This window comes from Rissa tridactyla, chromosome 15 (genome assembly GCF_028500815.1).
Source record: "Rissa tridactyla isolate bRisTri1 chromosome 15, bRisTri1.patW.cur.20221130, whole genome shotgun sequence".
Taxonomy (NCBI): Eukaryota; Metazoa; Chordata; class Aves; order Charadriiformes; family Laridae; genus Rissa; species Rissa tridactyla.
In genome coordinates, this window is record NC_071480.1 from 8,411,750 (window position 1) to 8,430,698 (window position 18,949).

At 51.0% G+C, this 18,949-nt stretch overlaps 1 protein-coding gene across 4 annotated transcripts in view; it reads right to left on the minus strand.

Annotated features, from left to right (window-relative positions):
- Positions 1 to 2,918: 2,918 nt before the first annotated feature.
- Positions 2,919 to 18,949, minus strand: part of TMEM104 (transmembrane protein 104) — a 45,569-nt gene continuing 29,538 nt past the window's right edge. For all 4 annotated transcript variants that reach the window (XM_054221535.1, XM_054221537.1, XM_054221534.1 and 1 more), the window contains exon 10: positions 2,919 to 6,636. In XM_054221535.1, coding sequence (XP_054077510.1) covers positions 5,876 to 6,636 — 761 coding nt within the window. In that variant the 3' untranslated portion in view covers positions 2,919 to 5,875. The remainder of the gene's footprint in view (positions 6,637 to 18,949) is intronic.

The following is an 18,949-nucleotide window of genomic DNA, read 5'->3' on the forward strand; positions in this document are numbered from 1 at the left end:
GCTGGGGCTGGGGCAGGGGCCACGGCTCTGCCAGGTGGTACCAGCCCCATCCCAGGGCAGCACCGTGGCTACGTAAAGCTGCCCGTGGCCGGCCGGCCCAGGGAGATGCCAACCCTTAGCCTCTCTCACGGCTGGTTCAGCATTGTCTGCCTGGATGAACATCCCCCCTAAGAAACTGCGCTAAAGCTCCATTATTTTTTTGGGGGGAGGTTGCTGGCAGCCACTGAGCAGCCAGGGCTGGTAACAGCGAGGGGACCATGGCGAGGTCATGGGGGGGCTGCCCCGCGATACCCATTCAGCCCTGGGAATGGCTTCAAAGCCCTGGGGGGGGGGTCAGGAAGGGACTGGCCACATGCGGCCCAGTGTCAAAAGCATTGGCCATGTCTGTCTGTCCATCAGTCCATCCACCCATTTGTCTGGGGCTAAATCCAGCAAGTCGGGTGTCCCCCCCACCCCATCCCCCAGCCTGGCTGCCATCACATGCTGGTGCCAGCGCTTTAATTCGCTTTACTTATTTATCATCGCAATTGTCTCTTAATTACTTTGGCAGCCCCTCAGAAGCCTGGTGGCGAGGGAGGGAGGTGCTGGTATATAAATAAAGGCCATAAATAAATAAACAAACCCGGTTGAAGGCTCCGGGATCCTTGCCGGGTTGCCCCAGGTGATGGCACCCATTTGCCCCGGGTGGCTTTTACCAGCCGGGTGCCCTGGATGTCCCTGGGGGGTGACAGGCTGGTCCCCAGGAGGCTCCAATGTACCCTGGGGAGTTTTCCCCCAGATTGTGCATTTCTGGCCCAAGGAAGCCAGCGCACCCTGCAGCATCTTTGGCTCAGCCGGGTTGGGGCCGAGCCTGAGCCAGGGTTGGGGCTGTGAGAACAAAAGGGAACAGCGGAAAAGCGAAAAAAAAAGAAAGAATACCAAAAATCCCCAACCCACATTTTAAATTAATTAGTGATGTCCCCAGTGACTCAGCAGAGGCCAAATGGATTTGCTTCATGTTTTATTGAAGGGTTCTGCTGCGGGAGGCTGAGAGCAGCGAGGGACAGGGGGACGGGGGTGTTGTGACGGGGTCCCAGGGAAAGCAGCCCCAGGGATGGGTGTCAGCACCCGGTGTAAGGCTGGGGACGGTCCCCTGCCACCACGGTGGCATTTGCATATCATCTTTATATGTTAATCGGGATGGAAGAGCAGCACTTTTCTCCCCTTCCCAGTGCCGGGTGGGAGCTGTGTAACACCCCCCACCCGCCCCCGGCCCTGGGACCGAGGAGGGGCTGAGCCGCTCCTGCAGCATCCCTTCACCAGGGACGAATCTGCGGGGAAGCAGCAGCCTGGAAGCACCCTCTGACCGGGCTTTCCAGAGCAGGGGTTGGGTAATTCAGTGCTTAATAGCCGCTGAGGGATATTATTTCTTTTTGGTGAAATTGTCTAATCAATCACTTTTTAATTCAGCCGGCTCCGGCACCCGTGCCGCCCTGGGACGCTGCGGGCTGCCATTTATGTGCAAAGAGAAAGAAATACAGCTGGCTCACTGCTGGCCACTCGCCTCCTGGGCTCGGTCCCGCTCGGGGGGAGCAGGCATTGGCCCCCCGGCCGACAGCCTCCCCCGGCACCCACCCCCTGCCTCTGCCGGCTCCGGCATCGCCATGGCATGTTTTATTTCCAATGCCCCCATCACTCAGCAACGCAAGACTCAGCCTGCCGAGGGAAGGGGGAAGAAGGCAGCCCAGTGGGGATCGGCCATGGGGAAGAGGTTTCCAATGGCAAGGACATGCTGGTGCTGCTATGGGGAAGTGGTGGCCCCAGTGAGGGAGGGGGCAGCTGGATAAATCACGAATGGTACAACCAGAAAAGATACGGAGCGAGGAAAGCGTTGGTCTGGGTGCGGGAAGAGCAGGATGTTGCCATGCTTATGCCCAAGGATGCTCAGGGGAGCAGCAGGCGCAGCCACCTCCTGGCTCCTGCCTCCTCTCAGCAGCACAAAACCTTCCCCGGGGTCCCATCTGGGCACCCGCCGGGGCACAGCCCCTCCCTGCCCCGCTGCGTGGCCACGCATCACCTGCCCCGGGCCGGGAGAGCCCTGGGGGCCACAGCACCCCGGGGAGGTCAGAGGAGCCAGCTGGGTGCCGGCTGCTCACCCAGTGGAAGAAGCCCTTTGCCCCAGCACGAAGCCGCCCGGGCATGGCTTCGGGCTGCCGGCAGCCCCCGTGGCCAAGCCCCTGCGGCCGGGTGCCCTTCCCCAAGCTGCCGACAGCCCCTGGGGTCTGGGGAAAGGCCAGCGAGCATCTTCTCACAACCCTTCAAACAGCGAAAGTCCCCCCCCCGCCACAAGTGACACACGGCTTCTCAGTGATGTTCACGCCTTGTCTAAACCTGCCTCTCAAGCTCCAAGTTTTTATTTTTCCTTCCCTGGCCGTTGCTCTTCGAAGTGCTGCAAAAGACCGAATCAATCCCTGCTGCCAGTTTGATCTCAGATTTACAGCCCAAGCCCCGAAATCCTCCACTGCTTGCGAGGTCCTTCGAGAGAATCACAGCAGAAAGTGTTTATTTCCATCATAAAGATCCGTTTTAATATTTTAACGTAAATCAAGCTGCGCTTTATGGTGATAATAAATTCGTTGGCAGAAACTGCCTTTGCAGCCCGAGGCGGTGAAGCAATTCAATTTGTTTGGTTTTAAGTGTAAGGAGCCGTAATTGAGAAGGGGAAAGTACAGATGTTTTAATTGAGTTTGCAGCTACCACCTAGAGTTGCAGGAGGCTAATAGAGAAGAGGTGAGGGTCTCTATTAGCCTCTCCGCTTGCCATTTCTCCTTAGCCTGCAGCCCCATCAGTCATGGCCATCCCCCCCCTCCCAGGAATAGCTGCTCAGTGCATGCACCAGAGGAGGAAGGGGGTTGAAAAAGCAGCCAGACTAAACCAGATGTACAATGTGCATTTTATTGTTTTTAATCCCATTTTTTGAAAACTAATTACAGTCAGGACAAACATCACGTGAGAATCTCTAATAACGAATTGTTAGTGCTGATAACGGCCAAATAAAAAATAAACTTGTTGGTGATGGGTGAGAGGAGGGAGCTCCTGCCCCACACCGCGCCGGGGTCACTCAGCGTCCCCCCAGCCCACCCCCGGGCAGCGCTGGCTCCGCTGAGCCGTCCCCTTCCCGCTTTCTCCAGTAATTTTTAAGGCATTGCTATGTCATGTTTTGTATGAAAAATGTTCTCTCCACCGTAGAGCTTCTTTCCGTTAATCACCCCCATTTCTTGGATAGATTTGTTTTGCTGCTGTGCGAGGACAGCGGGCGTCTGGGAATTTGTGGTTATTTATTTAAGAAAGCACTGGTGCTTCCTGGGGACCAGAGTCCTTCTCGGTAAGGTACCACGGCAGAGGCTGGGGTCAGGATGCGAGCCCTCATTGCGCCGCTACATTCAAAGCCTGGACCTAAGCTGTTTTTAGAGGTAAGGCTCCTTAGAAGTCTCTGCCACGCCATGCCGAGGAGGAGAGGTGGCCACCCAGGCCAGGGAAGAGAAGGCACATCTTTAAATGGAGGAGGTGCAGGAGAGGGGGCGCCAGGCTGGGCTCCCTCCCACCCCAGGCAAGGCAGGCAGGAGGCTCCCCTGTGTGACACAGGGGCAGGAAGGGAGGGAGACCAAGGGGGAAAGGGAGGAGGATGAGAGGAGATGAACTAAGAGAGAACAGCCCCGTTCTCTGGCTGGCAATGAAACGTGAAGGCAAGAGATGGAAATGGGCACTTGAAGGGATGGAGGCTGAGCCAAGTGCCTCGCAAAGGGCAGGCAGCGCCGTAGGAAAGGGCTCAGCCCCCTCCCTAAACCCACACCTGCGCACTTGTGCAGAGGAGCAGCCCCAGCAGCCTCTCCAGGTTTCCAAAGGCTCATTTCATCAGCATTAAATTCCTCCCTCCAGCTCTGCCCAGCTCCCAGCTGCCTCGCAGGTGGCTCCCCACGAGCTGCCCCATCAATTTGCCCTCCAACCTGCGCAGCTACTGTCCCTCTTCTTCAATGAGACACCAGCCACCTGTAAAATAACTTGCTAATTTGGCACTGAAGATGCCACATCAGCTTCCCCAGAGCACTTGGGTTTGTTTAAACTCACTAGCGAGGGCTGCCAATGCCTGTTTGTCTCATCCCAACCAGTCCCCCCCGGATCCTCTCCAAGCAGCTCGGCAAGGACACAGTGGCGGTGCTCAGTCTCGAGAGGTGCAGGGTTTTACTTTAAAAGCCATGAAGTGTTTTTATACAGCTCCAGGTACTTGCACATTCCCCCAGGAGGAGCACTTCAGGTCATATGGAAACGAGAAAGTCCTACTTGAAAACAGAGCTTGATTAAAAAGAGCTGCAGTTCAAAGCTTGCTTTAGTGAGCAGTGACACTTAATACTGCAGCAAGTGCAGAGGGCAAGAGGATCTAACGTTAAGTGACATGCACCTGGCTTTGAACCTGCTTTAATAAGAGGGGGTTAAGATATTTCAGGTGAAAACTTTTTAAAGTTCTTCCTTTTTTTAGAAAAACCCATATGATCTTTGCCCAAGGGTCTCAGAGCACAGGACCTGGCCCTGTTGGTCTCTGCGTGGGTATTACAGCGACCACCAGAAGCCTCAGAAGCAGAGACTCACCAGCAGCGCTGACCGCCCATGGTGAGAGACAACCCAACCCTCAGATAAGCTGAACAGGACCAGCGCAGAGCCCACCTTAGCCCTGCACAGGAGGGGAAGAGGGGGAGATTGAGCAGGGTTTTGGTTTTTGCTCTCCTGTAGCACTTGGGAGCTCTGCTCCTGCAGGCAGGGAGGGCTGAGCCGGGGCACTGCCGCTGCCTCCTGGCACCAGCCCATTCCCTTCAGTTAACACCCACCTTGTTTCAAGGCTAATTACCCAGCACGGGAGGCTGGAAACACATCAGCGTGCACAGCCAGAGCTCTCGCAGGCCTCACGCGTGTCAGGACTGGATAATTAGCACTTCCCCAGCAGACCGGAATCCTGGCCACTGGAGTCAGGGTCCGGCCGGCTGCACCAGCCCCATGCAAAAGTGAGGAAGGGAGAAGGGCTCTGGGGCTGCACGCAGGAGCTGAGGGACACAGGGCTGCAGTTTCCTCTCCGGGGGCGAAGAGCTGTGTCCCTGCACGCACAGGGGCAGAGCTCTGGCTGGCCAGGGCTGCCGCAGCACAGGAGAACAGGATGAGAAGTGTGAATGTAAACCCCTGGGCTGCAGAAATCCAGCTCTAAGCAAAAGACCCCAGCTCCCAGGCAATCCATGGTGCAAAAAAACAGGTTAATGCCTCTAGAAAAATAAAGTGTAACAGCACACAAAGTTATTTTTGTCTGAATTAGGGCTATTCTCACCCTAATGTCTTCCCTCATTGGTACAGGAGGTGGGTTGGGAGGGGTCTCGGCTGACAGAAGAGACTCATTTCCCCCAAACTCACACTGGATTCTCGACAGCATGTCCCTGCCTTTGGGAGAAGGGACATTTAGCTGCTTAGTGTAGTGAGCGGCCAAGGCTGGCTGCTCTCCCGTGTGCTGAGACCTGCAGCACAGAGAGCCGCTGGAGGGACAGAGCGCGATGCTCCAACAGAGCTGAAGGCAGAAATGGCCGGACACTGGTTAATCGTGCAGACTGCCAAGGGCTCAGCCCCATGGCTCTGTATAGCGGGTCTGAGAACCAGCACTGTAACAAGGCCGAGTCCACTCCATCCACACCCAAAATGGAGTGAAGAAAGTCTGTGTCCAGGTCTAACCTGTGCCACCAAGCCGATGGCCTGGAAAATTCCCTTCATGGTGCCTCTGCCCACCCTCCACAGTCCCAGAGGGGGAGCTGAAATGCTGAAGTCTCTGGAGCCCAGGAGGGAGCGTGCCGCTACCCTCACATCAGAGTTTAGACTCACTCAGGACAATGTTTGCCGTCACAAACACAAAGCAAGAAAAGCCCCATATGAGCACGAACACAATCCAGAAGGTGTGCCGGAAAGGGGAGAGGTGCTTGTTAACCGTCCCACTGCCAAAGACCAGCTGAGTGTCCTTCCGACTGCAGTACGCGAGGAAAGCAGGAATGAGATACTGGATCCCATTCCCAGCATAGGCTCCCGTGATCCCCACCAAGGACTCCAGATCGTGGGTGCAGAAAGCCACCAGCACTGGGGGAATCAGCGTGATGGCAGGAAAGACAATCCTATCCACCACCCACGGGTAGGTCCCCCCTTCTCTGTGGAAAAGTGTCTTCCAGTTGTTGCGCAGGGTCACTGCGATGATGGGGAAGTTGGTGCTGATGGTGAAGACAGGGAAGAGGCCCAGGAAGTAGCGAATGAAGGCAACGTTGATGATCTCGCAGTTGGTGAAGTTGAGCGTGTACATGTCCATGAGGGTGTCATTGCGGAAGCAGTAAATGGCAGTGAAGGACAGGAGGCTGTAGAAAGCCAGGATCAGGACGTAATCGAGCAGCACGAGTTTGTTGACGTGCTTCTTCTTGGAGATGGGTGTGATGAGGGATGGCAGGGAGTGCTGGCACATGAAGGAGTAGACGCACACCCCAAAGAGATTCCGGATGCCCGACAGCTGGGCCATGGATGGGTGACCTTCAGCTTGGCCTCTGCTGATGCGGATGAGGGCCAGAATAATCATGAGGATGAAAGCTGGAGAGAGAGGGAGGAAAGGTTACAGGTCAAGCCCAGGTCTGCACTCCCCACAACCCTCATCCCATTGGCACCAGCAGTCTTGGCACCAGCCCTCTCTCCTGCTCCACAGGAGCATCTCCTTATCTCTGGAGGTGGTGGTACATCAGAGGCAAGGTGCACAGGAATTAATCACGACTTGCTTTCAGTGCTAGTCAGCAGATAAGGGAATGGGCTCAGGAACGCCTTTGGCAGGCATCTCCCTCCAGTCTGCTTCCTGCAGGGACTCACCCTCCCACCCGGATAGCAGACGGTGCTCTGGGCCCTTCTGAAGATTAACACTAACACGGCTGTCTGAGCCCGTCACCCTGAAGGGTCTCAGTCCATGGATGCTTCTGCCACACACCTTGGATAAATATCACCATTTAGAGATGACTTAGAGATGTCTGAGCTTTGACCTCCAAAGGAAGAGAAGATTAAACCTGGCTGCAGTCAACCCCAGCAATATTCCTACACGTTTGCAACTGGACTAATGTTTCCAAGACCTCACCTATGTACACAGGCAGATGCACAGGAGCAGCCGCAGCAGCTACCAAGCTTCCCTCTCCCTGCGATCTGTCAAGCACAATAGAGCAAGAACTAGCCAGCCATTTCCCGGGCAGGAGGAACAGGCTGTCTGTAGTTAATCCCAGGGTAGCGAAGCCAGTCTGGAAGGGACTAAAGCAGCACTGTAAGACTGCTATTAAAATTCATCACTTCTAGGCACAAAGTCTGCTCGTCTACCCTTCACTTATGTCAGGGAAAAGCCTAACAACATTTTACAAAGCTTATCACAAAAAGCGACGTGCTATGGACAAAAAATGAATTGAGGAGATTGGGCTAATGCCCTTATTTACTCCGCTGGTGGAAATTTGAGCCAGAAGCAGTTACTGCTAGACTTTTATTCCTAGCATGGCACATAAAACCAGCTGAAAACTAATTCTGGTGTCAGGGAAATCACATCAGCCTGGGAAAGATGATCATCAGCTGCTGGAGTTAACAAGGAACAGGGGAAAAAAAGCCTTGCCTGGCAGGGCAGCAAGCAGTAAGATTTACAGTCTGGTGCTGGCAATGGATGGGCCACTGTGGCTTGTGCAAAGCTGTCTCCTGCACTGTTTTGAGGCATCGGAGCAGATCCTTGAGTTATCAGGTAATGAAAAAAATAACAAAACGCTGAGACTACCACTATAGGGAACTTTGAATGTCATAAATATAAATACAGAGGAATTAAACAGAGCAGCGCACAGTCCTGTTGCCAAGCCCGCAGGAGGCTGGCCACCGGCGCTGTGAGCTGGGCAGGCTCACGGTGGGGTGACAACGAGACGGGGCTTACTCTGTGCCCAGTACTGCTCTGCCTGACACGGGCAGCTGGAGATGGGAAACCCTGGCAGGGACAGGACTGGAAGGGATAGTTACAGACCAGTTAGCAAGCACTGCCTCTTTTGTCCCCAGCGAGACCAGATTAACCTTAGTTGAACATTGTCTCCCGCACACTCCCAACGCTCTCTGAAACCCAGTTTCTCCTCTCGCAGCAACGCTCCTTTTCTTCCCACGGCAAACACCAGCTTCATGCTGAGCCCTTACCAAGCCACACACCGCATTTCAGCTCGTGCTGCCTCAGGAAATGTCTCGTTTCCAACTGTTTCCCAGTGACAGGGCAAATCCATGAGCACTGGACTGGAGAGATGACAGCACCTTTGTGGCACCATGAGGGCCGGGCCACTTTGGGACTGTTGGGCTCTATTTACTTCCCCAAAAGCAGCCACAGAGGGCTATGGAAAGCAACAGCTCATTGCTCTGGGGGTGTGCAATTCCCCTCGCCTTCACTCAAGCCAGCAAGCGAGGGGCACTGAGAACACAGGTAAGGTTGTTGTGCTTCCCACATTGCTCTTGCAGGGGAGACGCTTGCCAGCCATATCTGCTATGGCAAGATAGCCTGAGAGCTGTGTTCCAGGTGATGCGACATTGGCTGCGCTCCCCAGGCTTGCACCGGCTACAAGGAAGAGAAGGTGCTCTGAGCAATAAGACAAACCAGGTTAGGCAGCTCTGGAAATACACTGAGACTGTTCCTTGCCTTCTTGCTTTGGAGAGGGGGTCAGCCTCTACAGCCCAGTCCTGAGCTGCTCCCGCATCTGGACTAGATGTAACTGCAGAACTCTTGCACCTCTTCCCCTGCACAGGCGACAGTAAATCTCCACCTGCTCTGCTCAGCAGAGTGAGGAGTGAACTATTTCCATCCCCCAACTCACTCTCGCCATCAGCTCAAAGCCCTGCTTTCCACACCAGCGCTATTCTGTCAGAGAGCACTGAAGGAACAGAATTCCTGTGGATTCCCTAATTGATGGATAGAAGTCTTTCACTTAAGCAGATAGAATTCTTAACTTTTGTTTTTCCTTATGTATTTCTTTCAGAAATTAAATGTTATTAAAAGTTACAAGAAGCGATGATCCAACACTAAGATCTAAACTGATACTGTTCCCAACAAGGCAAGCTGTGCTCCTCCTGCCCCAGCATGGGTGCTCTGCAGATGCATGATCCTTGAGAGTAGCGGTGCTGGCTAAACTGGAAACCTACCCTGCGCAGTTCCAGCCCCAGAGAAGGCAACAGCAGCCCTGTCCCAACGGTTGTGTTTTCTCTCACTCCCTGCGGCAGAAGAGTCTCTCACTCCTGGAACCGGAGAGCTAAAACATTTGCATGCCAGATTTATCTGCCTGTCCCTGGGAGGAGGCAAGCCCAAAAATGAAACTCTGAAACCTAGTTATGCTGGATGATAAATCAAGATGAAAAGAAGATGACAGACTCTGACTGACAGGCAGCTTTGAGCAGGCAAGAGGCAGCTCAGGATCCTGCAGGTACACACAAAGCTCCCGCTCGCGTCCTCCTCTACACGGGACACCAGGCTGAAGGCAGAGTCACACCACACTATTTCAAGTCACCTACAGCTGCCACATCAACTGTCCAACAGCATTCCTTCACCCCAAGGACCCTGGCAAAGTCAGACATGGGTTCCTAAAAAAAAGCCTCAATCTGTTACCTTACATGCAGGACAGACGATATATGCAACATGCTCGAGGGAGGAAAGACCTTCAGATACCATGACCAACAGCACCCAGAGCCACAAAGGGAGGTGGACAGCAATGCTACCATAGGTTGTTAGAAGTTACACGAAGATTTTATTTTAAACCTTGTTTTATACAAGTGCCTAAAACGCAATCAAGGGTTTTGCTTGTCCTGATTTTTCAACAGTGCCAGACCCACTCCAAACACACACACCACAGAGAAGCTTTGTAGTCAACAAGGCACAGAGGACAATTCTGCTCATCTCATCTTCTCTCCTCTAGAGGTTTGAGCACCCTTTTTACTGAAGGAGGTAAGTGAAGCTCTGAGGGGAAAAAAAAGGGGGGGATGCCATAAAGGAAAAGTTGTGAGGAATCTCATCACCACTGTCCAACTGCCTCCCCTACAGACCCCTCCTCTCCGTCTTTGAGGAGCAAACAGTGGCTCTTCTCAGACAACGCAGACCTTGCAGACAGCTACTGCTGCCTGTCCTGCTCGACTCAGGAGGTGTTGATGCAGAGACAGGGCAGCACTGCTCTGGTTCTTGCAGGTAGAAGAAGGATGAATATGAATGAGCAGACATCCAAATAAGAACACTTTGGGAAAATATGGGAGTCTGGGGATATTAAAAAATACATTTTTGTGAGCTTTGATAGAAGCTTAACAGAGCTGCAGAGAAGTGAAGATAATTTTAGCCATTCTAAGTTTAAGGATTGTTTTGCAGAGTCAGAGCAAACACATTTGTAAGTGACAAATGCTGGTTTGTACATGAGCTTCATCTCTCTGCAGACAGACCATTGCAAAAAAAAAAAAAAAAAAAAAAACCAAACCAAAAAGCTGTCCAAGGCTGAAACACATTTTCCCCCCCTCTCCTCCATTGTGGTAGGTTTCTGGAAGAATTACTGGTGCTCAGAATAAGTTTCTGGCTTAACACCCTCTTGCATCCTGGCAAGACACTATGCTTTTGAGATGTTTCACCTAGTGGCCCACATCTGTCTCTGTATTGGCATGTAGAAAACAATGGAGAAGACTCTGAGTTGAGCCACACTGGGAAACAGGGAGGAGAGAGATGTGCTGTCATGGAATTCAGAAAGAGGTGGCTTGGCAAGGGGGAAGCAAGCTCTGAAGTGAGGTTCTGCAGAACCATGGTGTTGGATAACCTCCCTGTGATCCCAAAGGGGGGCCAGAGACAGATGTTGCCTCCCAGGTTCAACAGTGAACTTCAACCTTCAAAGCATCGGTCCCAGTTTAAACAAGGGTGGTCTTACTGGCTCTAGAAAGCATGGGGGCAGAGAGCCACAAAGCAGGAATGAGAAAAAGGGTTACTGGGGAAAAAAACAGAACAGAACGAAGGTTACATGACAACCACCTGTATGTTAAGGGTCAGAAAGGTAGAGACAAAGGAAGAACGACCTCGAGCCACATTATCTCCAACTCTGTCCCTGCTCTCATTCCTCCTTCCATGAGGAAAGCCTGGCAAGAACATCACCGTACCGGCCTATCATCCCTTCCACGGACCCAGCGAGGCAGCGGGGTGCAGCCACAGCAGCCCGCCATCAGCAGAGCAGCCCACGCCTGGCTGCTCCCCTACCCCCACCACAGCCATTTGTTTAAGCAGGCGCTGCGTTGCGCTGCTGACACATTTGCAGCAGGACCATCCGTCACTGCCGGCTGACGGTGTGACAGAGCTTTCTTGTCGAAGCGGAGAATCAATATGCCAGGAAATAATGATAATGAATCACCCTTTCAAAACTCATGCCACTTGCTTCCCTTTTCATACATTAGGTGGCATGATGGATTCCAAGAGGAAGATGTTTTCATGAGCTTCCTGAGCCTATTCTCTTTGGAAGGAGGAAGATCTCTCCCCACCTTAACTTTGATCCTGATCTTCCCATCCAGCTGAAACACAGCAGACTACTCCTAAACAGAGGAACAGATCTCATTTAGTTTAACGTTAGGCAGCTCTTTCAAGACAGAGGACATAAAAGCAAGAGCATCTGCTCTGTACATACTGAGCAGCACAGCATCATGTCAGGACAGTCTTACCTTCTGCATCCCTACCCAACACTTGTGTTGTCTATTGCATTACTGATGTCTTTCCAGGATGCTGGTGCCCCCCCCTCAGAGCCAGCTGCCTTCTATCAGTGTTTTGAGCAAGTTTAAGAGCCCACTGCAACTCCGGAACTGCCAGGCATTATGGATGCTGGGGCATTTGAAGTATTAAAGCACGGCTGGGTTTCACCATGCTGACAGAACAAAGTACCTGAAATTAAGACATTGATTCTTAAATTTAAGACTCAGTTACCCAGTTTTTCCTGCAGAAGCTACATCCTGTCACTTGTTTGTGACCTCCAGCTCTCTGTAAACTCCAGAGCAGCAACTGATAAATTTCTCCAGCCTTCAGAGGAGGTTTCTATATGAAATGTCAGTAAAGAGGTAACATGAAAACCAGGTTTGCTCCATCAGATGTGGGAGCTGGAGTAGTTAAGGATCAGCTTTGGTAATGACAGAGCCTAAAACACCGTCTCTAGGAAAATGAAAGATTTACGAGAGCAGAGACTGTGAGGAAGCAAGATGGATATGTTCATAGAAGACAGCAATTCTCTGGAGGGAGATGTCAGAAGAAAAGAAGGGAAATTACTTCCCAGAAGAAAGGTATGAGCAGAAGTTGTGGGACATCAGTGTGGCTCCTTCCTCTAATGGAGAACAGGGACTTGCAGGCATAGTGTTATCCTCCCTGCCCCAAAGCCTAAGGCAGGGTCTACGTGGCAGGGGTCTGCTGCTCACAGAGCAGGAGAAGCATAGCCATGTGTTGGACACACTAGGAACACAGAAGTGTGATGCCAGTAGGCAAGGAAAAGCCTCTCGGGCACCTCCAGTTGCCCTGCCATCTCACCCACTCTGCCAGGTTTGCCTAGCTCCTGCTGCAACCGTCTCAGACGCCACTGCTGCCCTGGCCTCAGACCACGCAGAGCCTGTTTTGTTCACAAAGGGAAACTTTACTAAAAAGCACCACCAGGATTTTTTTTGGCTGTTGAAAGTGGTTCAGCAGGGTTTCTCTACCATAAAGGCATTATTTCCTGGCTTTTCTTCATCGTCTAGGGCAGGGTTTGCTACACAATAACCAAGATTTACAAGTAGCCTCCCCTACTGTATAACAACTCCTGCTGTGAAACCAGTGGAGCTGCCCCTTCTCAGCCGGCATCAGCTGGGCTCCGCAGACATCTGCACACCAGTAACAGTTCACAGGGAGCAAAACAGTTCTGCACTCTGGTGTTTATCACGGATGCTTTATCTCAACATATGGGAAGGAAAGAGCAGCCAGCGAGGCTTGTTTGCTTCTGGTGGAAAATTACCCGCATAGTTTATTGTCCTCTCTCCTCCGGTCACCTTTGGCAGAAGCACCATAAAGCCTCTGCAGCCGGGACTCAGCTCTGAGCTCTGCTGTTGACTTGGTCTATTAGCTTTGACTGTCACTCCTCTCTCCATGTGAGAATTTACTCTTGCGTGAGAAAGGAATAAAACATACTTTGGTGTCACCATGAGCCTGTGCTTGGGTTGTGCATGGTTTGGAAGGCACTGACTGCAGAGCACCCATGTCCCATGAAATCCAGATGCTTTGCAGCCTTAGACACATCTTCCCCATCCTGCCTTGTGCCCAAACAACGAAGTTTTTATCAGCTTGTCCCAACAATACACGTCCTTTCACACTCCAAAAGGAGAGTAGTTGCATGCCATACATCCACCCTGAAAACCTGTGTGGGCACCACCATCCAGACCCTTTTGCAGGGCTGAATGTGTCCTTACATTTTCAGCTCCCCTTCTCCAGCTCTCAGACCCATCAGTTTGTCTCCTGCTGCCTGGATAAAGTGCTCTTTTCAGGAACGTCAACTCCTCAGGCAGGATCTCAGTGGTCCTGTCCAACACCGCACGTCATTCTCCATCTGCATCTGAAGCTAACAAGGCTCTTTCACTCACAGAGGCGCTGCTTCACCCCACTGCCCCCCACAAACAGCACTGAAATGAGCTCCTCATCAGACAACTCTGAAAGTAGGCATGACAGAAGCACAGCCTTTTAACTAACTCTTCATAAATATATTCACTTCTCCTAGTGAATTATTTACCCCAGGCTCTGGCAGCAGCTTTCTCCGCTCCAAAAGGGATGCAGGAACATGAAGTAACTTTGTTGAAGAAGCTTGTCAGAATGAACATGCAACAGTATCCTGATTTACAGTCCAAATCCCTCTTCCTTGCCACTGCCTTATGCCTTGCAAAAGGAAAGGGACAGAGATCGAACTGGTCCCTCCTTATGCTGTCTGCCGAAAGCTCCGTTTTTGATGCAGAAAAGAGGCCACCTTGAAGACTGTGGACACTGGCAGACTAATCCCTCTGCAGGAGACTGGAAACACAGAACTTCTGATAATTGTCCCCCCCTCGTATATCAGCCTCTGCTGTAATTCCCTGTCTCTGCAGCTGGAAGGACGTTGCAGAATGGTTCTGGGTTTCTGCACTGAATCAACTCCAGCACGGCCGGATCAGCCTGCTAAGGGTGGCAGCGACAGTCACTACAGCAGCTGAAACCTGCTCACAAAGCAAGACGGTCTGAGAGCAGTTCTCTGCAGAGAAGTGCTGGGGAGTTCTGTAAAGAGCAGGATTCTGGTGGAGAGAGCAGAACTACCAGAGAAATCAGTAGATATGGAAAGTCAGCCTCACCAGCATGCTTGTGAAGAGTCCTTTCCTAGCTTCGTCCCTAAAAGCCTTCTACCAAGTACTCTGGAAGGGGAAGGGATGGAGAAATTAGAGCTTAACACAGACTTCTTGGCTATTCTTGTCCTTTTTCCCTCCATCTTCCTGGCCAGGGGAAAGAGCTAGGGGAGAGATTTTATTTCTGCGCATATAATTGTGAGATCATAGTTTGGGCACGGTTGGGAATGCTCTGTCTCAAGGGCTGCAGTTACTTGAATAGATGTGGTGTGATCTGACGGTGCTGCAGGGAGAGAGAACTGAGCCTGCAGCAACCAAACCTAGAAGTTTATTCCTCTATAAAATGTCTCTTTATTAAAATACAATACTTTCTAATAACTACCACATAGCATCAAGAGCAGCACATAGAGCAAATGTCCCACGTGGGAGCTATCTGGAAACATTTGCCAGAGACTATTCAATAACAGCAGTGATAATCGTGCTACCAATGTCTTTAAAGCCAACAGTCCTCACCTATAGAGCTGGGCATCTCAGGCTGTAACAGGCTGCAATTAATCGGGTTAGCTGCTTAATACACAATAGCCCAATGTTTGCTGCTGAGCTCCACCAAGCCCTGTCCTTTTGTTATCTTTCTTAATCCATATCCTTTCCCATGACGCTGCTAGACAGTTATTATCCAATATTATCCAATAATAAAGAGGTAGGGCTGTGCCCGAGCAACCTGTGTCCCCTCTGCTTTGAGAAGTGCATCAGACTTGCCTGGCTTAGTGCCTTTTGCTGTGTTGTGCCCTCCAGCAGCTCACCCCAACACCACCCACTTGATCAGGATTGAAGAAAGGAAGGGAAAAAAACCAGTTAGATATTCAAGTCTCTTTAGGGAGCAATCCATTGTCACCACAGATTTAAACCCTCCAGGCAAAAAAAGCCTGAAGTCCAAACAGCAGAATTGGAATACCAACAGCTGTAATTTATTGATGGCTTAGTTGGTTTAGTCTTCTGCAGGAGATGCACTGTTCTGAGAACAGGAGACGTGGAAACAGGCTCCAAAACGTTATGGGACTTGGGCTAGTAACAGCTCCATACCTGCAAGGCTGAGGTGGAAGGGAGGGGTTACACTTTGGGGAAGGAACCCTCCCCATCCCAAGGGCACAATTCGTCTTGCTGATGTACTTACCTGGTCACCCAGTCTGGGCCCTGCCTCTGCTCTTAGTAGCATTGCTCAAGAGCTGAGTGAGCCAGCAAGGTTTTAGCCCTAACTCAAATCAGGGCACCATTACCATTAAGCACTGTTACCAGGATTTAAAACATGTGATTTTTCCCAACTAGCCCTTTCTCCAGGGAAGCACAGATGACAGGCTCCCTGTAGCACCCATTAGGGTGGCTGTGCTCACTCTCCCAAGGCAGTCTGGGCACATGTTGGAGAGGGCTGACAAAGCAGGCTGAGGAGATTTGCAGTTGGGAAAGGGACGAGAGCTTGTGTAGGCAAACCCTTACACACCCGCCAGCTCCCAGGGAACAGAGATCTCTAAGCACAGATAAGGCCAGCAGTTCAAGCTCCAACTGCTGCACTGAATTTAACCACTGGCGCACACCCACGTGAGATGGCAATCAGTTTTGGAGCCAAACATCTAAGTTGTTACTCTTGAGAAGGCTGCCAACAGCTCGACGGCTCTGGAAGCCCTCTCTGCCTTCAGCCCCACTCCACCTGGAGACGCAGATCCACCCTCTGTGCCTCTATCGGTCCTGACAGGGAAACGCTTCACCATGCCAGCCTTGTTTCCAGATGAGCTCTCTGTGTTCAGCAGGCCCAGACAAAGAGAGCCCATCTGTCTGGGCTGTCTAGCAGTACGGTACTTGGGCTTGCAGGCTCCTCCTTCAACTTTCTCCTTTTAGAGACTTCAGAGGTACCTGTCCTGGCTAGTCCCTTACCCTGGGAGGAAAGACACAGCCAGATGAAGGGCGATCCCTGCTGCATCTCCATGTTCTTTAACTGTCCCATTTTTAATTTCCAGTTCAGATTCCAGTGTTTAAGACTGTATTTTGTCAGTGACAGAATTAAATTTTTCTTCTCCACAAGGTGTGGAAAGAGACCGCTGTAGGCTTTGTTAGCTGATGTTCTGCTTGTGACAAGCACGGGGCTCTGGAAAGAGGCTAGTGACATTTGATTATCACTTAGATCAGGAGAAAGAGGGAAAGTAACTTTCAAAGACAAGGCTGACACTGTTACAAACACCAGCAGAAATGACCTTCACACACAGCTAGCTCTCCCTGCTGCCAAGAACCATCCTCTCAGCCACTGTCATCTGAATCGCCAGTACACCTGGGGCAGTGCAGCTTTACAGCAGCCACTGCTGCTCCAAAATCCAGGGACTTTTCATGGAGCTGGGGAAAAGGGTATACAGTGGGTCCTGCGGTAGGCATGCTGCAAAGCCTGTCCTGGCCTCCCAGCTCAAATAGGATTGATATTTTTTCAAGTCACAATGCAGAGCATGGGTCAGGTTCCCCATCCACACCGGGCCAGCAGACACAGGTGAGCTGAATAAGCCACTGTCTGTGTGGGAAGTTTTCAGCCAGCACAACAAAGAGGTAGGCTGGCAGCTCCAGTGTTCAGCTTCGCTGCTCAGAGCGCTTTGCGGAAGGAGAACAACCTTCAGCACCACAGGGCTAAAATCAACTAAAGGAAGATAACGAAAAAGCAGAGATTATAGCAGGACAGAGTCCACATCTAGCCATTGGCATTCAGACAGGAAGAGTTCAGGAGACCACAAAATACCAGCCGAGACCATTCTTTGGGATCTAAGCTTTCTAAGCACCACCAAAAGACCAAACCACGCTTCAACTCTCAGACCTGCTTTCGGAAGAGGGGACAGCGGTGGTGTGAGGACATGGGAGAAGTCAGCTTGATAAACCTCAGCAGTATGGGATTCATCCTTATCCCGGAATTTGCAGCAAGAGCTTTTCTCTGTTCCCTGTATCACATGGCTATTTGATAAATCATCTTTCCTAATAAATCTATCCCTCATTGTACACATACGGAATCCGTTGCTCTAAGTAGGCACTGAGGTGCTGTCAGGGTCATTAAATATCATTATCTGGGGCAGCTGTTCCCCAGCGTGCTGACGCAGGAATCAATCAGCCTAAAGCATGAATTTCCCCTACACTTCTCCAAACACTGCCTTTGTCCCTCTCCATCAAGCGATGAAAAAAAGTGAAGCAGTTCTGCCTTCGCGCCAAGGTTTAGCAATCTTCATACTGGAAGGTGCCGGCTAAAGGGAAACCAATGGCAGATCAGGCAGACGTCAGGTTGTCAGAAAGACAGGACGAGGTCTGACTGATGTCTTTACCAGAAAAGAGGAGGCAGGGTGATTGGAAACAGGCCAGTGAGCTGAGCAAAGATTACTTTAAAAAAAAAAAAAAAACAAAACAAAAAACCACACAACGAAAACTAAAACCACCCCAAAAAAGCTTCCTTTAATAACCCTTAATGAGATAACCTCTTTCTCTGAAGAACATGGGGGCTTTCAAGCCTTTCACGTGTTCAGACAACAAAAGGGAAAAAACAGACATTCAGGATTTCAACACCATCTGAGGTTAGGATTTGTTAACTCAAGCTGTTCAGCATCTGAGACTTGAGGGCTTAAAATCCAACCTCATTTTCCTGGGTGACGACTGCCTAACCCCATCTCAGATGTCCTACAGAACAGAGGATCTCTATTCCTCTGCAGTGACCGTCAGCCACTTCCAAAAGGATCACAGGCCTTTGAACTCACAGAAAAGGGACTATACACAACTGAAGTCAGGTGAAGTGTGTGTGTGCAGTGGGAAATAGCCTGAGAATCAGCTTTTCTTCCTATTCCAGGTCAGTGATGGGTATAAACAGAGCTGATTCTGTGTTTGAATGGAGCCATGAACCAGGAGACTGTTAACCTGCGGAAATGCTGCTGGTGCTGTAATACCCTCTCTGTTGGCCCTGAGTATCAGTTACTCCGTCTAGGTTACACAAAACAAGACAAACCTCAACTTAAGCCTCCATAACACACACACTCCTCAGCCTTTAAGGGCATGTACCCATACAAGCCAGAAGCATCTTTGGATGACAAAGCCACTGCAAAGGCACAAGAAAAAGTAAGTATGTCTAATTTCCCTTAAGGGAATTATCTGTCTTCCCAGAAGTTCTTGGCAGTAAGATTTTGGAGAGAGCTCACGAGATCAGGGCTTCCCAAGGACAACACGTGTTGGTTTGGGGGTTTCCAATGCAGCACATCTTAAGCTAGAGCAAGGCCCAGGAAAAAAAAATGCAAACAGATGATAAAACTAAGGGTGGAAAGTCTGACAGAAGTGCCTTTTCTTCTCAGATCAAAACAAAGATTGCTCAAAATCTGTTGTACACATGCTGAGAGAATGAGAAATTTACTGCTGAACACCAACTGGTAGGTATCACAGTTAGCTGCCACCCGCTCTGCCCCCCCCCAAGGAGACTCTTCCAAATCCTTTCTGCCTCTCAGGCAAACCAGATTAAAACTTCATCTACCAG